The sequence below is a fragment of the Porites lutea genome, chromosome 3 (assembly GCF_958299795.1).
Source record: "Porites lutea chromosome 3, jaPorLute2.1, whole genome shotgun sequence".
NCBI lineage: Eukaryota > Metazoa > Cnidaria > Anthozoa > Scleractinia > Poritidae > Porites > Porites lutea.
This window is the reverse complement of record NC_133203.1, coordinates 6,817,589-6,838,945: the sequence shown is the minus strand read 5'-3', so window position 1 is coordinate 6,838,945 and position 21,357 is coordinate 6,817,589. Positions and strand designations below refer to the sequence as shown.

At 39.5% G+C, this 21,357-nt stretch overlaps 2 protein-coding genes and 1 long non-coding RNA gene across 3 annotated transcripts; 1 reads left to right on the top strand and 2 right to left on the bottom strand.

Moving 5' to 3' along the window:
* Positions 1-4,233: 4,233 nt before the first annotated feature.
* LOC140929308 (uncharacterized) lies at positions 4,234-10,794 on the bottom strand. Its single transcript, XR_012164713.1, has 3 exons — positions 10,528-10,794; positions 9,734-9,801; positions 4,234-4,500 (listed from the first exon to the last, which is right to left on the bottom strand). It is a non-coding gene; the product is annotated as an uncharacterized lncRNA (long non-coding RNA).
* On the top strand, positions 5,647-6,582 carry LOC140929907 (melanocortin receptor 4-like). Its single transcript, XM_073379599.1, has one exon. It carries the CDS (start codon positions 5,647-5,649, stop codon positions 6,580-6,582), a length of 936 nt encoding a protein of 311 aa, XP_073235700.1.
* A 2,944-nt stretch (positions 10,795-13,738) lies between the features above and the next one.
* On the bottom strand, positions 13,739-18,121 carry LOC140930307 (uncharacterized). Its single transcript, XM_073379984.1, has 5 exons — positions 18,030-18,121; positions 16,961-17,118; positions 16,449-16,503; positions 15,827-15,880; positions 13,739-15,233 (listed from the first exon to the last, which is right to left on the bottom strand). The coding sequence occupies exons 1-5, from the start codon at positions 18,084-18,086 to the stop codon at positions 14,058-14,060; spliced, it is 1,500 nt and encodes a 499-aa protein (XP_073236085.1). The 5' UTR covers positions 18,087-18,121; the 3' UTR covers positions 13,739-14,057.
* Between the last annotated feature and the right edge of the window lie 3,236 nt (positions 18,122-21,357).

Genomic DNA, 21,357 nt, shown 5'->3' with positions numbered 1-21,357 from the left:
AAAATCAGACGTCTTTATGAACACAATTTGGACTTTGGAGCACTGTTGCCTGTTGAAAGGTTCATCAACGACAGAATGGCCGTACAAGAAGGAAGGAAGACAAAGGAAGACGAAAGCCCCGGAAATATCAGTGTCCAGTCCTTTTTCAGAAACCTCACCGGAAGACTGAAAAGCCTTTCTGACGTCACAAAACAGGTGCTAAATTTTTCAATATAAAAACTTGCGTTCGATGGTTAAAAAGTTCAAAAGAGCGCAGGAAAGTTAAAACATTTATCACTCTTTTACAACGTTTATGTCATTTTTATATCATTTCAGTAGTTTCCACGTTATAGAATGATTGAACGTTCTATTATTACACCAAGCGTTTTTCATTCAACAAGCACATCCTTCCCAGCTGGAAACCGTTCACATCTCAATTATGGACGGAGAAGTAATTGGAACTTAATGGAAAGGGATCATATATTGCGGTGTTTAATAGAGAGGGGAAGTAGTTACGTCACGTTGCCATAGTGGCAAAATTTCTGGATGACAACAAACCGAAAAAAGTCACTTAAAACTGTTTAAGACTCATCGATCTCGTTCAGTTTCAATAAATTTGTCAAATGTCGGCTAAACTTTCTTCGGTTAAATCCGAAAGGACCGTATTTAAGTTTAGAAAAAGAAAAAAAAAATCGCGTTGTTTTCACCTACTCCATAAAGCGGACGCGTGAAATTAGGAAGTTTCACGTCGTAGTCGTGCTACGATGGCTAAGAAATGTACAAAAAAGCGTGGTGCACGTGCAAAGTTGTTGTTTTGCTGTCTAAACTTATTCCGTCTTCGCCGTTCTTGTTGCCATCTCCGTCGTCGTCGTCGTCGCTTAAGTTCCCTATTGTTGTGATCCAAAAATTTTGCTACCATGGTAACACGGTGACGTCACACTTCTCCTCTCTATTGCTTTGCTTTCAAAACTTAGCTCGCAAAACCTTTCCGATCTTTCCTAGGTGGCTTTGTCTACAATCGAATTGGTGTTTGAACCTATTAAAATTTATACCGACAATAACAATTTCTGTTTGCACTCTACTTCTACACAATGAGTCTAAGGTTCGGCAAAACAAACCGGCTATATAACGTGTCACAACAGATGGCTGTTATGAAAGGTAGCTAATTAACAGAGGGGGATATTAGTGAATATAGTTTATCGGAAGGAAAAATTTATCTATATAATAATATTATTACAATTTAAAACATGGATGAACAGTACTACGCTCGAATGCTGGACTTTTTGGTACAACTTGTTAGCCAAAGGAGAAGTTTCTTCTTTGCTTTCCTGTGTTCCGTCATCTTTCTTTCAGATTAGCCCCAACTGGGGACTGGCGACGATGCAGTCTGTATGAACTAGCGGTCCTTCTCAACAGGGAGCAACTAATATCTCAATTATGGACAGAAACGTAATTTGAAATTAATGGAAAAACCATATACAATGTATTACGGTGTTTAATTGTTTTGTCTGCAATACGTACGTCACAAAACCGGCCTTCCCCTTGTTTTCCCCCTCCCCCGATTGATCTTGTCATCAGTTCGATGTTTCAACCCTTAAAATTCATTCCAACAATATGACTGAATTCTTGTTTGCACTCTACTTAGAAACATTGAGTCTTAGTCTTTAGTTTAATAATCAGAACCATCTATATAACGGGTCAACGTAATTAATGTAGATATTTCATCGAATGGAAAAATTAATATTTATAGTTTGACAAGTTAAACCATGGCTGAACAGTACTGCACTCAAAGGCTAGATTCGTGGTTAACACTTGTTCATCACAGCAAGTCTTCCATCCTTGCTTTCTGTGTTTCACACTTTACATTTTCCCTCGTGGCGACTCTTGGAAATCTTTTAGTTATCCGCGCTTTAATAAAAGCCTAAACGATACCAGCCAACGTTAAGAAACTGTTCCTAAGTCTGGCTTTCTCTGATCTTGCAGTGCTGGGATTGTTACTGCAGCTAATGAAGGCAATTATCTATGCGTTGGTGTGGAAGATGGCGTCAAGGGGAGACAACTTGGCCTCCATTTGCCCAACAGTTTTAAGCGTGTATTCTTATTTTGGTTATCTTCTCATCGCTGCGTCTTTAAATAAAATAATAGAACTAAATAAAATCCATCCGTATTTTATGTTTCAAAAATTTCACTGGACGGTTAAACTGATTTAGAGGAAAAACTCGCCCTTTCAACGTTTTAGAATAAATTTAAGTTCTATTTTCTACACCGAGCATTTGCAATTAAACGAACGGTTCTTCTCAGCAGGCAACAGCTCACATCTCAATTACGGACAGAGAGATAATTGGAACTTGATGGAAAGGACCATACCAAAAACTCTTTATACACATTAACCACGATGATTAATACCTTTCATAACATTTAATTGTTTTGTTTGCAATACTTATGTCGCAAAACGTTCCCCTTCCATTGTTTTCAGGGTTGACTATTACGCGCCACAGCAGATGGCCGATGTGAAAAGTAGCTAATAAACCGAGCTAGGGGCTAATTAATGTAGATATCAGTTTTATCCACGACAAATACATGTATATAATGTAACAAGTTAAACAATGGCTGAACAGAACTGCAATCGATATCTGGATTATTTCGTTAAACTGGTTTCCCACACGAGAAGTTTCTCCCTTTGTTTCAGTGTTTTAAACTTTGGATTTTCCCTCGTGGCGACTCTAGGAAATCTTTTAGTCATCCGCGCCTTAATGAAGAACTCAACGATACCAGCTACCGTCAAGAAGCTGTTCCTAAGTCTGGCTTTCTCTGATCTTGCACTTGGATTGTGTTCGCAGCTAATGACCGCTATTATCAGCGCCGTGATGTTGAAGATGGCATCAAGTGAAGACGACTTAGCCTTCTTTTGTCCAGCAGTTTTGATTGTGTTATTATATTTTATGCATCTTCTCGTCGTTGCATCTTTCCTGAATGTTATTGTCATTGCATTTGATAGACTTCTCGCTGTTTCGCTCCACCTGCGATATCAGGAGCTTGTCACGCCCACACGTGTTACAATAGTGTTGGTGACTTTATGGTTAACAAGTTGCGTCTCTGCCTTGCTAGGTATTTTCCTTCTGAAAGGCATTGCAGTGGCTGCGGTTATTTCCGTTTTAGCATATATTCTGACAACCCTTGCGTATGTTCGTATTTACAAAGTTGTAAAATATCATCAGAATCAGATATACCGTCAAAGTCAGCTTCAAAATGCCCAAACAAGAGAGGCAAACAAACAAAGAAAATCCGCCTATAATAGTTTATTTGTCTCTGTAGTTTTCTTAGCTTGTTAACTTCCTTTTTTGCCTACTGCAATATTGTATTGGACAAACATTTCTGAAATTTCATTTCTCGAAGCTAATTTTGCGTCAACATTCTTGATTTACCTGAATTCATCATTAAACCCTTTTATTTATTGTTGGCGGTACCCAGAGATTCGCCAAAGTGTAAAAAGCACGGTAAAGCAAATATTTCACATGAACGAGAACCTGTCATAAGGAAGGAATTAAAGATCTGGGTAGTTTGAACTGAAAGTCTTTTCAGTGCCTTTGCGAAGTCTGAAAAACGAAATTTAGTGAGAAAACTAATGGACTCGCTTTAGGCCAAAAGAAAATGAAAAGTGTAAAACAAAAAAGAATAGTCTATTACAAAATGGAAATGGTGTTGAGAAATTGGGAAACGACACCTGACTAGTAAAGTGGTCACCTTTACAAAATTTCACAAATTTATCACAGGAACAAAGTTGTGAGGATCTTGTCATGTGATGGTCTAACTGTGCTTAGCCCTTTGAGCTCTAAGATTGATCAGCATCAAAGTGCTACTTGTAATACCTACGCTTTAGAAAACGGAAAAGTCATGAGAATTATGGACATGATCACACAGATTCTTTAACAACTTCTCCCAACTACTATTATAGGAAATGTACAGGGACAACAAATGGGAATGTAAATATAGAGATTACAATTTAAAGGATTAATATGTGACAAGTATAATTCATGCACAAAGAAAAAGCATTTCAAATTCCACTGACTGATGAGAAAGGCCCAAACTATTAGGTTCAAGTCCTTTCCAGAAACCTCACCGGCTTTGAAAACGCAAAACCCTCGCTGACGTCACATTAAACTACGAAACAGGTGTTACATTATCTGCCCTCCGCAATATTATACTCGGTAAACCGTTCGGAGATTTCCCTTTTTGTACTAAAATAGGCCTCAATATTCTTGATTTTTCTGAATTGCTCGTTGAATCCTTACGGTCTTGTCCACTTCGATCATTTAAATGTCACTTTTACCATCAACGTGGACTTCTACCCTCCAACTCCTTGGCCTAAATATTATTATGACTTCAAAAAGGCTAATCTCATTGACCTCAAGAAAACTTTGGAACATATTCCCTACAGTGTTTTACTGCCTAATGCTGACACAAACATATCTTTATCCAACTGGGAAGACGTCTTCTGGTCGGCCGTCGATGAGTTTGTACCTAAGAAGAAAGTTAGAGATAAACTCACATTCCCACCCCCCCCCCCCCCCCCCCCACGTCCCTCCCTCCCAAAAAAATTCTGAATCTCAACAATCTTTCTTAATAGCCTGAGAAAACATCCGACATTTCGCGACGCCTCCAGTGATTTACCCGCGAAATTACGTCTAAGAAACGAGCGCAGAAATTCCATACTGATGACGCGTCACTACCCTGATCTGGGTAGTGCCTGTGATTGGTCGTGTTGCGAGAGAAATTTTACCTCGAACCAGCCAATGAAGAGGCAATTGATTAAAAGACCAACAAGCTGAGCAACAACATCAGTTATATGAGTTGTCTAGTATCGCTTACGGAAATTATATCAAAGTGATCAATGTTATTCGCTTTCTAGCGCTAAAACGGCCGTGGTCGTTGACTACAATTCTCATTGACAGTATGGCCACGTACTGGGTCTGCGCTCACAAAAGTCTCATATGCCGATTGCATGTCCAATAAGCCAGAGTTCACTACGCTGACCAACTATAACGCACTCACTTTGAAACGTTTAGTTTAGGTACAGATGTTCACAAGACGTCGAAATTACGTCAAGAAAAGGTTGGCGTTAAATTGTTTTAAAATTTAAAATAGAATTTCAATTTTAATATTACCCTTACTGTGTTTTAGGCTTATGCAATTTTGCAAGGGGGTGAAAATAATTTTTAATTTGGAGACCAAACAGCCCTTTTTTAATATAAACAACAGTTCACACTGGGATGGAAACTGATCATTTTCAATGATAGAAATGTGGGGAGATAATTGGTTCTTGATGTATGGGGAGCATTTATGTAGCAGGGTTTTTTTTGCATTTGTGGTATCTATTGAATAAAGCAATACAAATTTGCGCCTTTATCACGGGAATGATGAAAATGATAATGATTTTCTCTTATAAACTCTAACAAATTACATCAACAAACAAAGTTTGAGTAGAACTGTAGCCAAACATGTGTCTACGTTATAACGTTAAACGTCAAGTCGACGAAAAAAGGAAATATAAAATATACGCGTTAATATGCAAAATGTTGATAAGTATTGTAACAATAGGGTGAGCAATAAAGGACTGGTGTGGTTTAGATTACTATCTAAAAAGACATGCCATCTGGTAGGTTAACCATGAATGAACAATTCTGCAGTGCGAAGCTTGGTGATTTTGTACAACTTGTAAACTTTCAAAAAGCTTTCATGCTGGTTTTCTGTCTTTTCAACTTCGTGTTTTCCTTAGTGGCGACGCTTGGGAATATTTTACTTATTCGTGCCCTTGTAAAGACCTCATCGATACCAATCATCGTCAAGAAGCTGTTCCTAAATCTGGCTATTTCTGATCTTGCTGTAGGATTGTTGTCGCAGCTAATGGCGGGTATCATCTCTGCTGTGATGTTGACTATGGCATCAAAAGGAGACTACAACTTAACGCCATTCTGTCCAGCAGTTTTAAATGTTTATAGCTATGTTTTGTTCCTTCTCGGCACTGCATCTTTCCTAACTGTCACTACTATTGCTGTTGACAGACTTCTCGCCATTTCCCTCCACCTGCGATATCAGGAGCTTATCACACCCAAACGTGTTACCATATTGTTGATATCTTTATGGTTAACAAGTTGTATCACTGCCTTCCTATACATTCTCCTTCCGGAAAGCAATGAAATGTCAGCTGCGGTTATTTCACTGATAGGATATGTTCTGACAACAGTGGCTTATGTTCGTATTTACAAAGTTGTCAAATATCATCAGAATCAGATATACAGTCAAAATCAGCTTCAAGTTGAACAAAAAAGGGAGGTACTCCGACAAAAGAAGTCCGCCTATAACGCTTTATTTGTCTATCTTGTTTTTCTAGCCTGTTATCTTCCTTTTTTGCCTTCTACAATATTGTATTTGACAAATACTTCTGAAATTTCGTTTCTCGTAGCTCAAGGTGTGTCGATTTTCTTGATTTGCCTGAATTCATCATTAAATCCCCTCCTTTACTGCTGGCGGTACCGAGAGATTCGCGAAATTGTTAAAAACACAGTGAAAAAATTATTTTCCATGGACGAGAACATGACATAAGAAAAGACCTCAAGCTCAGAATACCATAATGGTACTTAATTTCGCGATTTTGGCAAGACAGTATTTCGCGGGGTTCTATTTTCGCGATTTCATTAGGCAAATATGAAAAAGGGCATTAAATTTCGCGATTCAAGCGTTCTCAACTTGAATTTAGTTTTCAATCTTCTGAACATTTTGAAATATCAACATAAAATGAAACAAGCAAAATGCATATTAACGTTATTTCAGAAGAACAAAGTCACGGAATGGAACGTACCAGTAAACCAACAGATCAGTAACTTGTCGGTATTTGTCAACACATATATCAGGCAAAGTGTATGTTAGTAAAGTGTAGTTATTAAATGTTTTTTTTCTTTCTGTGATTTGAATTTTCTATACGGGTATTAAATTTCGCGGGGATTTTCATTTGCGGGTCCTTAATTTCGCGATTTTTCCACAATCGCGAAAAACGAGAAATTGAAGACCCGCGACATTATATATAAGTACCAATGAAGTAGTTTTATTTTAGAGCGTAATGCGTACTCATGTGTATTTTTAAAGGCTTGACTCAACCACGAATTCAGGGGGTTTTGATTCCATGCAGGGAGAAAGATTCCTCTCATCTTTGTGAAACCTGGCAAGCAGGTTCCTTTTCACGTTTACATTCATTTGATGAGCTTTTCAACTTTATCTTTTAATGTACCCCATTTGAAGGAACACGTTTTGTGGCGTCATCAGAAGCAGGAAATCACGTGACTGTATATGACATTTTTTTCTATTATACACGTTAAAGGTTAATTCTTCTCAGTTTCACGACTAAAACGAACTTATTCTTACGAGGTGCAAGCGTGATGTCTTAAAACTCTGCTAGGGGTTCTCTATCTTAAAAAATCCAAGCCTTAACTAGCCTTCCACGCCTGCGAGGGAGGCTAAGCCTTAACACAATTGAGAAGTTCTAAGCAACGAAGCAATGGAATTGCTGTGCCCAAAGACTGAAGAAAGGCGTAATAGGAACAATATTTGTCTCTTTACCATCGGAATTGCTGTCTCTGAATAGAGAAACAAAGACAACTTCGACCCAAATAAAAATTGTCGCAAAACCTTCCCCTTAAATTTCCTGCGTTGACCTTGTCTGCAAATGATTTAGTCTCACAAGCCTTAAAATTTATACCAACAATACAAATTCCAGGTTGAATTCTACTCTCTAAACACTGAGTCTGAGGCTTAATAGGTTAACTAACCATCGACATTAACACGAAACGTTACAGCAGATGGCTGTTTTAACAGAAGCTAATAAACGCAGAGAGTAATTAATGTACATATTCATCGAACAAAAAAGTTCATGTAAATTTACTGGTAAGTTAAACCATGGCTGAACAGTAGTGCACTCAAGCGGTGAATTTTTTGTTAAAATTTCCTCGCTACAGGAGAACTTCCTCCCTTGCTTTCTTTGTTTTATACTTTGACATTCTTCTTCCGAAAAGCGATGAAAAGGTAGTCGCAGTAATTTGCACCGTAGAATATGTTATGACAACCGTGGCATATGTTCGTCTTTCTCGCAGACCATAACATTTTCAGGATAGAGATAGACCTAGGCACTTTACTTTACGTGGTAAATATGCTTAGCTATATGGCTACTACAGATATCCCACGGGTAAAATTAAGGTAGAAATTAAAATACAAAATTTTAAAGATTTAAATTACTAATTGCTATGAATATGAATTAGCTAAGATATAATAATAATTATTATATCTATTATTATTTATTAAAAATACCTTAACCTGAAGTTATGATTCAATGACAAAAGTTATAAAAATTCTAAAAATCTAAAACTTTAAAACACAAACCCTGGTAGCAAGTGCTTTACTTCCAGCTGAAGCACGAAAATTGTATGCGTATCAGGATGCGTATCAATTCAATCTGATCCATCAAGAGCTGAAGACGGTTCAATGTATATACAGCTTATAGGATGATATTCTTACAAATTATCAAAAAAAAGTCATAAATATATTTAAAGAAGGGTGGTTGTATAACCCTTCTTCAGTGTTGAGAAAACCGTTGCAATATGTTATTGTTATTAGATGCTAAATGAAGCGCGCGCATGTAAATTGTAGCGTGTACCATATATACATCTAGCATGCATAAAGGTGAAAATTCTGTTCTCAAAGGCTTGAGCCATTATTGAAAAAAAATAAAATAGAGTTTAAAAACAATGGGAAGATCATATCAGGTACATTCGGCTAAATTGGAGTATCTGGTTGGTAAAGGGGCAACAAGACGCCTAATTTTCTGCCCATATCTCCCATAGTCAGGTGTGCATTCTTATAACACAAGAAGATTGGGGGTCTCTTAGTTACTCCATTGCAGGATTAATTTAGGAAAGTTTTCTATCTGTTTCCAAGGTCCTAAGTTCTTTAACTCTCTTAGTGTTGAAATTGAAAACGCAACAAGCATTGCGTCCTTTTTCTGTAAACTAAAAGCATTTCCATACCAAAAGTTATTTTCTTTGCCTCTCCATTTAAATTTTGCCACTTTTCGCTTTGCATTTTTTAACGTAACTAAGCTTCATACAAATATCTAATATGTTGTAATGTTTAGTGTTACGTAGCTCTGCCATAATTTTATTTGACATGTATACTTCCGCTGATACTTTGCGATAATAATTATTTGAGGAAGCCTATTCCTTGGGCTTCCTCACGGTTAGCTTCTTATATTTAAGTAATTCATTTGTATTGTGGCAAAACAATAAACTTCAAACTTGAAGTGAGATCTCAAATTAGAGAACTTTAGATTCAAGGATGAGGACGACTACAAATGAGAGATTTGACTTAAAGTTTTTTCGCATATTCTCATAATATAGACTTCCCGCAAAGCTTCATTTTACCATTTTGCACTAGAAAAGTTAGCACTGTTACTTTCAGTGAAGTATTTGTGATTGTTGCTTCTTGCTGCCCAAACACTGGACATTCATCTGGGTTCGCAGGTTAGGGCGGGGCACTCTTAACATGTTGTTTGCATGTTTACAATAAGTAACTGCTGTTGTGGATCACTTTTGTTTGTTGTGGTGAGGAATTAGACGAAATTTTAAGGACAGAATTAATTAAAAGAAATAAACAGGTTATAGCAAACACATATGGGTATATGTTTAGTGAAGAAATAAAGTAAACTTACTTGTGCTATATTTGCATTCCTAAGTTGTGTTGAAGAGATCTTTGCTTTCTTTGTGATCCTGTCTTAACCTTTATAAAATGGACATTTAATGGAGAAAGAATAAACAGTCATAAAGAGTGCTCTTCAAAAACCTTTCAGGTAACTAAACACAAACTACTGGTGAGTGGTAAGTGGTTATGGTAAGTATTTTGAGCCTGGGGGGAGGGGGTGGTGCTTCCAAATATGGGGTATAAGCCTCCCCATAGGGTATGGTTTTTAAGGGTCAGGAGCCTTAAATCGGGTATCATTTTTGATCACCTGGTTAGCTAGGTTGGAAGTTCAAACCCTGGCGAGACCAGACAAATTGCTGCTTTTGTAATGACATCTGCAAACGGTTAGACTTTCTAGTCTTCTTGGGTAAGGAAGAGAAACTGTGGGACCCATCTCACAGCACTTTCACTAATCTGGTTCTTGTGGGACGTAAAAGAACCCAGATCACAATAAAATTAAGCTTGTAGTGCTGCCATATAGTATGAGAAATAGTAGCTAAGCATTTGTTTTTCCTTGTATGGGTTGTCATTTTTCGAGTCTGGGCCTCAAATAGGGTAGCGTCAGGGTTTAGGACCCTGGACGACACACACCTATCCGAAACTTATGGGAGTACTACTCACCTTTCACGCCCGGGGTGTTATGAGTCAAGACCAAAGCCCGGACCATAGGCACATGATTTTGTCAAGCAAACTGCATTTAGTTGGACAATATGCATTCGTTTGGCCTTTTCCTTTGCTAGTTATGTGTAATTTTAATTCTCTTACCTTAACCTCGCACGTACACCCAGGTAGGTAGTTGTCTCTCTGGAACTATTAAAGCTGAACATGAACACATGCCGACTGGAAAACAAATTTTGAGAATGCTGCGTCGTTCCTCCACCCGCTTGAAACTTTTGAAGTTTCATACTCTTTCGCGGTCCTAAATGCACCTTTTTCAATTGTATGTTCCGCTTTTAATGGGTAGACTTGGGTCCGGAATAAAGTTCTTTAAAAGTTTGAAACTTTTGCCAATCTTCGTTCAGCGATCCACCATGTTGGCCGCGAGTTATAGGAGCCTGGGAGAGAGCATTATGATAGATAGCCCCCAGACTTCCCGGTCAGAGCATGCCACGCCCGGCACAATGATTTCACATTGCGAAAATCGGTTACAAACAAAAACTTGCTTGCCTGAGGCTAAAAAAGAGTCATTTACACACGAGTAAAATGGCTCGTGTATCCACAACGTAAGCTATGCTTCTTTTGTTCGTTTTCTTCGTCCAAGGAATCTGGGAAATTCTTGCTTGTGGAATTTGAAATCCTACGGCTTTGGAATCCGGAATACAGCTCAATGAATCCGGAATCCCACTAACGATTGTTCGAATGACAAATAAGCCGGAATTTGGTACCTGGAATCAGGAATCAGGAATCAGGAATCCACGGAGTAGAATCCAGAGACTGTCTAGGCTTCCCTTACATGGTGCGATTTTCTGGTATTTATCTGGAGACACGCTGGTTTTAAGCAGCAAATTCAGTCGGGTTACCCTAGTGAGATTTCCCCAGCAAAAAGACAACTTTTCTTGTTCATGTAGCTTCTATAAAGTCTTCTTCATGAGTTCCTGTGCGGTTTTAATATGGCTAGCCTTTTTCAAGGTTAAAAAAACCCTCAAAAGGAAATGCATTGAAACAAAGCTGAAAATAGGCTTATCTGACACATAATCTTCCTTAAATTTGTGTAAACTATATTTTCGTTGGAAATGTCAAGGTGCCATGTGCGTTTTGGCAGTGAAGATTGTATTAGCTTTGCTTTTCATACACTAGTTAAAAAACGAGCAGGAGTGTATTATCAGGTTTAAAAACTCTCGACCTGATGTAGATCAACTCATTCTTGCACTAATATTTAGATTAGGGGTTATTTTGGTCTAAAAAATTAAACTTAAGTTTTAGCCGTGTCTTTATCAGATATAAAGACACTCATTAAACATTAATTTCTTTTGTTTTTTCTTTATGATTATTAATAAGCTTTGGGATAGAAAAGGTTTTAGGGAAAAAAAAAGTAAAAACCCTGCGAACGGTGTCAAGTTTAGGGACTTTATAACTGACAACGGTGATGATAACGACTCGACTGTGAAAAACAACAACTCTGTACGCGCATCACAATTTTTTGGTACATTTCTTGGCAGTCTTGTGCAAACAAACAACCCGAAAATTCCAGTTGAGAAGGTGTTGTCACAGAAACTTAAGCTGATGTTACACGGGACATATCGCAACGACGATTTTTAGCGCAATACATCGTTACAACATTGTTGTGATATTGTTTTGGATGGTTGCAGCATTGTTTCAACATTGCAACGATGTGTTGCGCTAAAAATTGTCGTTGCGAATCGTCCCGTGTAACATCACCTTTATGGTACGGTAAAAGGGGTAAAAAAAAAACACAAACAACGACAACATTGCTGCAAAACCAGTTGCAAAGCAATGTTCGCATCGCACGTTTTACCACCCACGTTCAAACCTGTTTTGTAACAAATCAGGTGGTGGGCTGATGCGTGAATACAGACTTCTGTATTCTTCTGTATTCTGCGCTGGAGTTACATATACGCCATCTCGGGAGTTACGTCACGTTCGGACCGGTAACACGCACAACATCTACCAACATGTACAGAACTACAGTCTTCGCTCTTCTATAATTTTTCAACAACTTCTCGCAACCTGCAACTACCTAATTTGCCGCAGGACAGGTTGATTCGTGGGTGGTAAACGCGCAACATTGTAGTCAACTCGTTTTGCAGCAATGTTGCTAGACAGTTCTTCATTTATTTTTATTTAAAAGACAGTGTATGTACACCAGTTAAAAGGGATGCAAAGTTTTAAACTGACCACCAGTAACATATACAGCAACTAAACCATCAACGTGTGTTAAATGGGTACCATTTGTCAATATAAAGTATAAGGAAAGCGTACCGCTTCTGTCAAAAATAGTATAGAAGTGTACGGGGCTGGACGTCTGGGCGGAGCTTCCCCGTATAAAACTTCGTTGAGTACCCCCGGGTTACGGGTCTACATCCCCTCTATAAAAAGTGCGGTGCACGCCTAGTAGGTCAGTTTCTAATTATTAAGATTCGTACTAAAGAGCCTATAAAAATCGCGTTGAGTTTAATGGATAATCAATCATTTTTTAATTGCTGAAAACAATCAATTACAGGTAAAAAAGAAAAAGACAAAGATCTTCTATGTGGATCTGCTACTTGTAAATCATCATATATTTACTTATTCATTTGTTTATTTTTCATTAAAAGGGTACGAAACGAAACAAAGACGGAAATCCAGCACAGACTAGCTCATAAATTACTAAGAATTAATTTCAATTTTTCAATTACCAACAGTTCACGGCGCTCTGAAGGCTAAGTTCAATATAAAATAATCGTTCGGCGATCTCTCTTTCAATATACCGTGCTTTGTTCGATGATAAATCTGAATCTTCGAGTTAAATACTCCGGACAGCAAGAGATGCGGGGAAAGGAAGTTGATTATTTTTTTTGCTCTGTCAACATTTTGCAGCAAGAAATTCCCTCAGCACTTTGAACCGTGAGAATTCCTGAATCAAGAGATGTGATGTAAAATGCGCTTTAGAAGGAGACTGGGTCGAGTTAACTTTCGCAAAGTCGTCATGTTCCCAATGTAGCAAAATTTCTGGATGACAACAAACCGAAAATTCACTTAAAAGGTGAATTCGCACTGTTTCAAACTTAATCGATCTTATTTAATTTCACTTAGTTTGTCAAATGTTGGCGAAATTTTCTGGGGCTGAATCCGAAAGGACCGTATTAAAGTTTAGAAAAAGAAAAAAGAAAATTTTTGTGTTGTGTTTACCTACTCCATAACGCAAGCGCGTGAAATTAGGATGTTTCACGTCGCAAACGGCAAACGGCAAACGTCAGATTCAAGTTGAGAACTTCTCAAAATAGCAATGAGCGGATAAAAAGAGCTCAAAACAATTCTTATGGATAAAAAATTGCGTGAAACTACTAATTTATGTGCAGAAATAATGAACAGTAAAGGACAGGTAAAGGGGAAACTTGGTCACGTGGTACAAATTCGCGTTTGCCGTCTAAACGTGATGCTTAACCTCTCTGATAACTGACCGGCGCTTTCCCAGTAACGATCCAATTGCGGGGCACAGTTCGGCTCTTGTTCCCTCCTCATTTATAAGTGGCGAATAGGGTAGCTTGAAGAAATATATAAATGAGGCCAACCTATATTTCTTAAAAAACGTAACAAAACAGTAAAATCACTTGTCCAAAATCAATCACGATCCTTTACGCCTTCGCTTTCTTTCCCTTCCGCACCAAACTTGTTAATGAGGCATTTTCATCATCACCATCCTCGTCTTTTTGTTGTTTCTCTTTGTCTCCCACTGTCTTCTTTGTATCTTTCCTCAGTTTCTCCTCTTTATCTGTTTTCGTTACATCTTTTTCACGTTTATCCCTCGCTGCCTTTGGTGCATCTTCTGGCTTCTCATTTTCTACTTTTGCTGTGTTCGCTCCTTGCTCTTTTTTTACATTGTCTGCTTTCTTCGCATTTCTTTCCTTCTCCTTTTCTGCCTTTATTGTTACATCTTGTGGTTTCTCTTTGTCCCTATCTGCTCCCTTAACATTTTCACGTTCTTCTTTCTCTTTATCTACTTTCTTAACATCATCCTTCCCTTTCTCCTTATCAGATTTCTTAGCATTTTCTTTTGTTTTTTGTGCCCTTGCTGCGTTTTCTCGTTTCTCCTCGATTACTTTCTCAACATATTTTTCTTCCTGCTCATCTGCTTTCTTTGAATCTGCTTTCCCCTTCTCATTACCTGCCTGCTTTGCGTCCTCTTGTTTCTCTTTTTCTTCCTTTGTCATATCACATGCTTTCTCTTCCTTCTCATCTGCTCTGTTTCCTTTTCCTTGTCTCTCTTCCTCTTTATCTCCTCTGTTCACACCACCTTGCTCTTGTTTCTCTGCCCTTGTCACCTCTTCTCGTTCTACGTCTGCTTTCTTTGCATTTCCGTCGCCTTTCCCCTTGTCTTTATCTGCCTTCTTTACATCCTTGCCTAGTTTCAATTTTTCCTCCTCTACTTTCGTTTCATCTTGTTTTTTTGGCTCTTTGCTTGATCTTTCTACATCTTCTGTTTTTCTCGAGTCTACTTTCTTTTTACCTCTGTCCATCTTCTTGGACTGGTCTGCTTTCGCAAATTCTTCCTTTCCTTTTTCTTTCTCTTTAATGGCTATATTTACATTTGTTTGCATGTCTTTTTCTAACGCTTTGTTCTGATCTTCAACTTCTTCCTCTTTCTTTTTCTTGTCTTTCTTTACACTTTTGTCTCCTTCGTCTTTTCCTTCATCCCCTTTCTTTTCATTCTTTTCACTGTTTTTCTGCTTTGTTTCATTGTCATATTTTTCTGTTTTAGTGTCAGCTGTACTCATCTCCTCTACATCTACATCTTCGTCGCTTTCCTCTTCCTAACAAATAAAATCAACATGCCAAAGTGTAAAGACTCTCTGTATAGTAGTAGTGATAGTTAAATGGTAACGCTAATGGGTTTTAACCAACAAACAGCAAACCACCACAACAAAGAACTCCTCAGTAATTTTTTAGACCCCCCCCCCGGCCCCGCCCCCCCCCCCCCCCTCTCACCGGCCCCCTCCTAAAACCCTCTACGAAGATGTATAAGACCAGGGCTTAGAAGCGGCAGTTTCAGCGGTGTCCGCAAGGCGAAAGTTGACTATACGTTGATTAGAACGCCAAGAAAAAGATTTCTTAAAATCCACCTCGAATTCGCATGTTACTCTTTTTTTCTTATTCATGTGGAATTGAAACGACATATACGTTCACGTGATTCCCACGAAAACCATACCCGAATTCAGACCAAAATAGGCAAAGTCTATACCCGTTTTCCGAACAAAACGGCGTAAAACCCGTACCCTTTGGAGCGGCACATACCTATAAGCTAAATATAAGGGAGTACTCCCCCGCCCCACCCCCCCCCCCCCCCCCCCACGGTTATCGTACGAAATATTCCTCCTCGTGTTATCCAAAGTTCTCAATCACTTACCGATTCGTCACATTCTATGCAGAACCACAGGTACCCTCGCGTCTTGGGGTTGGCCTGCAAAATAAAAATAAAAAAGAACTTCGTTTACCTTTAAGTTTACGTACTGTACATGCATACGAATAAGCTGGAGTTTTAGGCCATGGCCCCTTTGGGCTATTCTGGACGACTTTCTGATATTCAAAACGAACAGCATTACATTTTGGAAACAGATAAGTCTTAACGAAAAGGAGCTCTTTCCTCCCTAGAACACAGTAGACAAAAAATAGAGATAACTCCAAATTATGTTTTGTGAAATACTAACACTATCATGTGAAAGAAAAGCTGACGAGATTTCATTTAAATGGTCAAACCAAAGGGCTCAAAAGTTAGGTCACTATACTTCGCGTTACACAACGCAATAAAATGCTTACAGACGGTAAAATGATAATTTACATCAATTGCAGTAATTAACAGTTCAGTAGAAGCCTTTAGTTACTAAAAATGTTCCAGTTTGAAAAAGTCGATAGTTTTTATCCGAAAACTGTAGTAAGCCACCTCAAAGGTACAAAGTAATGACTTCAGCACAGAGTTGACCTAAAAAAGCGATATCCTCGTGACACGGCTCCTTCAAAACTGAACTTACTTTTATCGGAGGATCAAGGCATTGGAAGTGATAACAAAGCTTGCACTGGTCGCATCTGTAAAAAGTAGTAAAGAATAAATAAGTGAGTAAATAAATAAATAATGTGATCAGGCCTGGCACTGATCAGGTTACATAATTTTACATAAGCCGCCATATTTGATTTTAAAAGCAGAGGAACTTGGGGGGTGTAGACAATGTGACCGTTAAAGTTGACATTAGCTTTAAAATATTACAACAAAAACGAAATATAAAAGCAAACAAACAAAGAAGAGGGAATTTCAGGGTGGGGGAAAGGTCTGTATAACTCTTCTACGCTCTGCGGTGACTTAAGAAACGTTGAAATCTTCACCACCTTCACCAAGACCATAATGCACCATAATTTCTCCTGGGTAATACAGTCGTCCCAAGAGAAATCGAAGACAATGGTTATGCCAAATTCCGCGGGGGGGTGGGGGGAGGGGTAAACAAGGGGCATTATAGTCTCGGTGACAATGGTGAACTTCGCACCATACCTCACAAGATTAGAATTGGTGCCGCTCTGTTTGCAAACACAACACTCAGTGCGAGAGTCTTCAGGCTTCTTCTTCTTTTCAGGTGGTTCTATGCTTCTTCGCCCAGGGCGCCTTCCTCTTTTCGCTGCAGGCGCAGAGCTTTCTTCCAGTTTTGGCTTCTGTGAAGAATAAATCACAGATCTTGGGTTGGATGTGATTAACGGCCACAAATACATGCATAATTTTTCTCAGAAACCTGTTTAACATGAACACGTATCAAACATTGTACTTCTAAAGGGACAGAAGTGTATAGGGGTAGATATGGCTGAGTCTGCGCGCGGGAAAGATGAAGCGAATCCTGTCTTCGCATTGGCTATCCGAGCCATGGATGCCACAGCCAGAGGTTTCTGAAATTCCCAGACTTTTCCCTGACAAATGCAAGTTTCCCTGACCAAATGAATTAACAAATTCAGAAATTAGTCTTTGACGGACTCAACCCTCCCCTCCCCCCACCCCTCACAGCAATCCTCGCCGCGATTCATTTATGCTTTCAGCAAGTCACGTGGAGTGTAAAAGAATTGAAAAAATAAATTTGTACTCTTCAAATTTCACTTTTTCTTGACTTCTTTCAAAGACTTAAATTTTCCCTTACTCAAAGTGAAATTCTCTGACTCTTGCCTGACCTTGAAGAATAATTCTCCCTAACCATTTCCTGACCGATAGTAACCATGCAAGAGGGAAAGATGAACCCCTCCTGCACGCTCGGTGTTGGTCCCGCAATAATAACTTCTCTTTTTGGCCATGTAATTAATCCTTTGAATATTGACCAAGCTTGTTCCATGAGGATGGCTGGGTATTCATCGTTCTTTTTTGCGTTTTAATTGACCAATATCTAGCAAACTTGACCTCAAGCTTGGTCAAGAACGCATTTTTCCTGCCGGAACAATGAGTGGTTTCACGATAAAAAACATGCAGGGGTCGGCAATGCCCCAACTCCTTAGAACAATAAAAGCTGTAGGATATGGGGACTAGTGACAATAGAGGTCCTGAAGAGGCGCAGGGCTACACGGACCAGAGAGCCCTCACTTACTTTACTGTCCGATGTAGTGGTTTCACCTTCTCCTTCTCCACCTTCTGTTCCGGGCATTTTTCGCTTGAATGACTTTTTCAGCTTACGCTTTTTTGACTGAAAGGAAACGCACAACGGATTAAAAGTTCCGAAGGTATACTGCTACGAAACTCGCCAAGAGTAGTAACGGAATGTCGCAGAAGAGAGAACATCAGTACGTGTCCTCCTTACATGATATATTAGGGACCTTACGAACCGATAACGGAGACGTCCGTGAAGACGGCCCTGAAAAATAGACCACACATCTTTTCTACCATTTTCGCGACTATCCCAAGTCACCCGAGTTACTCAAAAGAAGGGAATTTAGGTTGGAACTGAAGAGAGGGGACCGGGCCCGAGACCAGACAGAGATGGTAGAATTTATCGCCTTGTACAACTTAATAATCAATTCCACAGGAAAGAACTGCCGAATAGCTTCCACTCAAATGGTCACGTGGCTCCACCTACCATCTCTAAAGTCAGAATTGCATTTAATGTCTCCAGCAGTTAACTCCGATTGTGCTAGGCTTGAGTCAGAGAAAGATAAAAGTAGATTGCAACATGTATTCCCGATGCAACCTGACTTACCTCTCCCTTGTCACGAGTGAATTTAGTAGGTTCTTTGATGACTCGTCTTTGGCGGCCTTGAGAAATGGGTGTGGTGTCCTCAGTATCGACTTCCATTTCGTCATCATCATCACTGGGGTCACACTCTGGACACTGCCTGTAATAACAAACAAATACGCTAAGGCTTGAAGAATTATGCACCGTGAAACTGTGCTGTTCCCTCGGATGAAGTGCACGTTTACGGAGATCTTATAGCCAAATTCGTTGTATCGGGCTGCGTGTTTTGCAAACTTCGAAGGAATTTTGGGTTTTTCTGTTCCGTCAATCATCTTAGCGGACCTCTGAGGAAACAAATGTTTACTTGTGATTGGTGCATTTCGATCCACTTTGTTTGTTTATGTCTTTCAAGGTTCGTTGCTTGTGATCGCCCTGTTTCGGGCAATAGTCGACTAGTTTTCTTCAAATATTTTTCTGATCTTTCTTACTCTTGTCTCTTGAAAGAATAAAGCAATGTCTGCCTCCTGCCCTCTACAAAAATACCACTCATCATCACGATTTCCTTCGCTATTCTTGAGCAGTCTTGAGTCAGTCTCAGTTTTGTTTTTGCGGGCCAAGCTGGGCGAGTGCGTTGCATTGTGATTAACATTAACTCCAATACAACGAATTTGGCCATAAGATACAGTTTCCGTGTACGTGCACGGGTAAATAAACAGCTTAAGCAACAAAGACGGCAACGGCTACGAAAACGTCACTTAAAAAAGGAAGTGGCGCTACTGCAACCTTTATAGCGCTTATTCCATCTTGTTCAATTCGTTAAATGTTAGCAGCTTTTTCTGAAGTTGAATTCTAAAAAACTGTATCGAAGTTCAAGAAAAAAAAAGGAAGTCGTTGTCTTGTGTTCACGTCCTCAACAAAACATGAAGTTAAGTTAAGTCGTGCACTGACGGGAAAGATATGTACAAAAAAGAGTGATGCACGTTGTTGTTTTGCGACTCTAAACCTAATGCTTTTTTGTCGTTCTCGTTGCTGTCGCCGCCGTCGTTGCTTGAGCTAACTATTTAGTAAACTGCAACCTACCAAGTCACTGTTATTCGCCTCCCTCTTCGTTTTATCTTCGAATTTCTTTTTTACTTTTGCCTTATTTAATTTACTTTATAACAAAATACCAGCAAAAAGAACTGAAATGTTAATTGGTGATTCTTAGTTTCAACTTATGCCTGTGCAGCTCTATGTGGAAAAAAATTATTACTCCATTTTTAGGCTCTACCTGCTTGGTAACAGACGATTGAGTGGCAAAGTCTCTTCTTTAGTAACAAAAACAACTACAGACTGTCAAATTAAGAATTAAGGACTGAACAGGTTCTATTAGTTTTCAGCTGCTATCATGGGACGCTTGTCAAACTTAAGGTCGCACGGCTGCTTCCCCACCCTCCACCCCCACACTATGTCTCCAGAACTAACATCTTATCCTCAGCTGAGAGATTCAACGACACGTAAAAGCCTGCATGGTGCGTCAGTACCAGAGTTGGATCTGATCACCAAGCCTGGCCCTCTTGTCTTGAACAAAATGGACAAAGACTTTTGGAACTCTGCTCCTTCCCCTTGCGCAATCTGTGCATAAACTACACCTTCTTTGAAGGAAAGCCGCAAGATTATGTTTCATGGAAACCTCCTCGGTCCCACAGATGGCATCAGCTTTATCTACTTATCACCAGACCACGCAGTCTGCTCAACGTTCTCTCCACTCGCAGTTACCACAGCGCCGACTGCAATACTGATCATGTCCTGGTGTGCAACTCCACCGCACAAAGAAACCAGGCCATTCCGGCATAAACACTGCAAGCACTTCTGACTCAGCATCAGCGCAAATTCCTCAGCAAGGTACAGGAAGCCCTCAAGGCCCCCCACGGTCAGGATGCCACCTCCAGGTGGGACCTCTTGAGGGACGCCATCCACTCTTCGGCCATGTCGGCTCTCGGCGGAATGGACAGGCCTAGTCACAGCTGGTTCAACGCCAGCCTACCGATCATGGAGCCCCTCATTGAGCCAAACAACAAACCCACTTAAAATACACAAAGAACCCATGTGAGAAAGTGCTGACAGCACTCCCCGCTGCACGCAGTTTAACTCAGAGCACTGCCAGACCTTGTGCCAATGAATACTGGCTTAAACTTTGCAACGAAGTACAGCTAGCCACAGTCTTAGGCAATATCAGAGGCATGTAAGACGGCATCAAGAAAGCTTTGGGTCCATTACAGACCCCAAAGAACAAATGGACAGGTGGGTGGAACACTACTCCGGGCTCTCTCTGCGTGAGACAGTTGTTAACTACGCTGCCCTCAACTGAATCACCTTCCCCCCAGTCATGGACGAACTTGATGCTGAGCCCACCATTCAAGAGTTTGTACTAGAATACCCTTCAATAAAAGCCGAAAACTGAACACATCTCAATAATGGACGGAGCGGTAATAATAACTTGATTAAAAGAGATCATATTCTATTGCGGTGGGGGTTTAATTTTTTTTCCATCTATTCCCGAATTTAATTGTTTTGCTTGTCGCAAAAACTTCCCCTTATTTCCTGGGTTTGTTTGTAAAAGATTTAGTTTCACAACCCCTAAAATTTATTGTACCAACAATAAAAATTCCTGGTTGAAATCTTCTCTTTAAACACTAAGTGTAAGGCTTAGCAAGTTAACCAACCATCGACATTAGCGAGTTTAAGTTACCACGACGGCGACGAC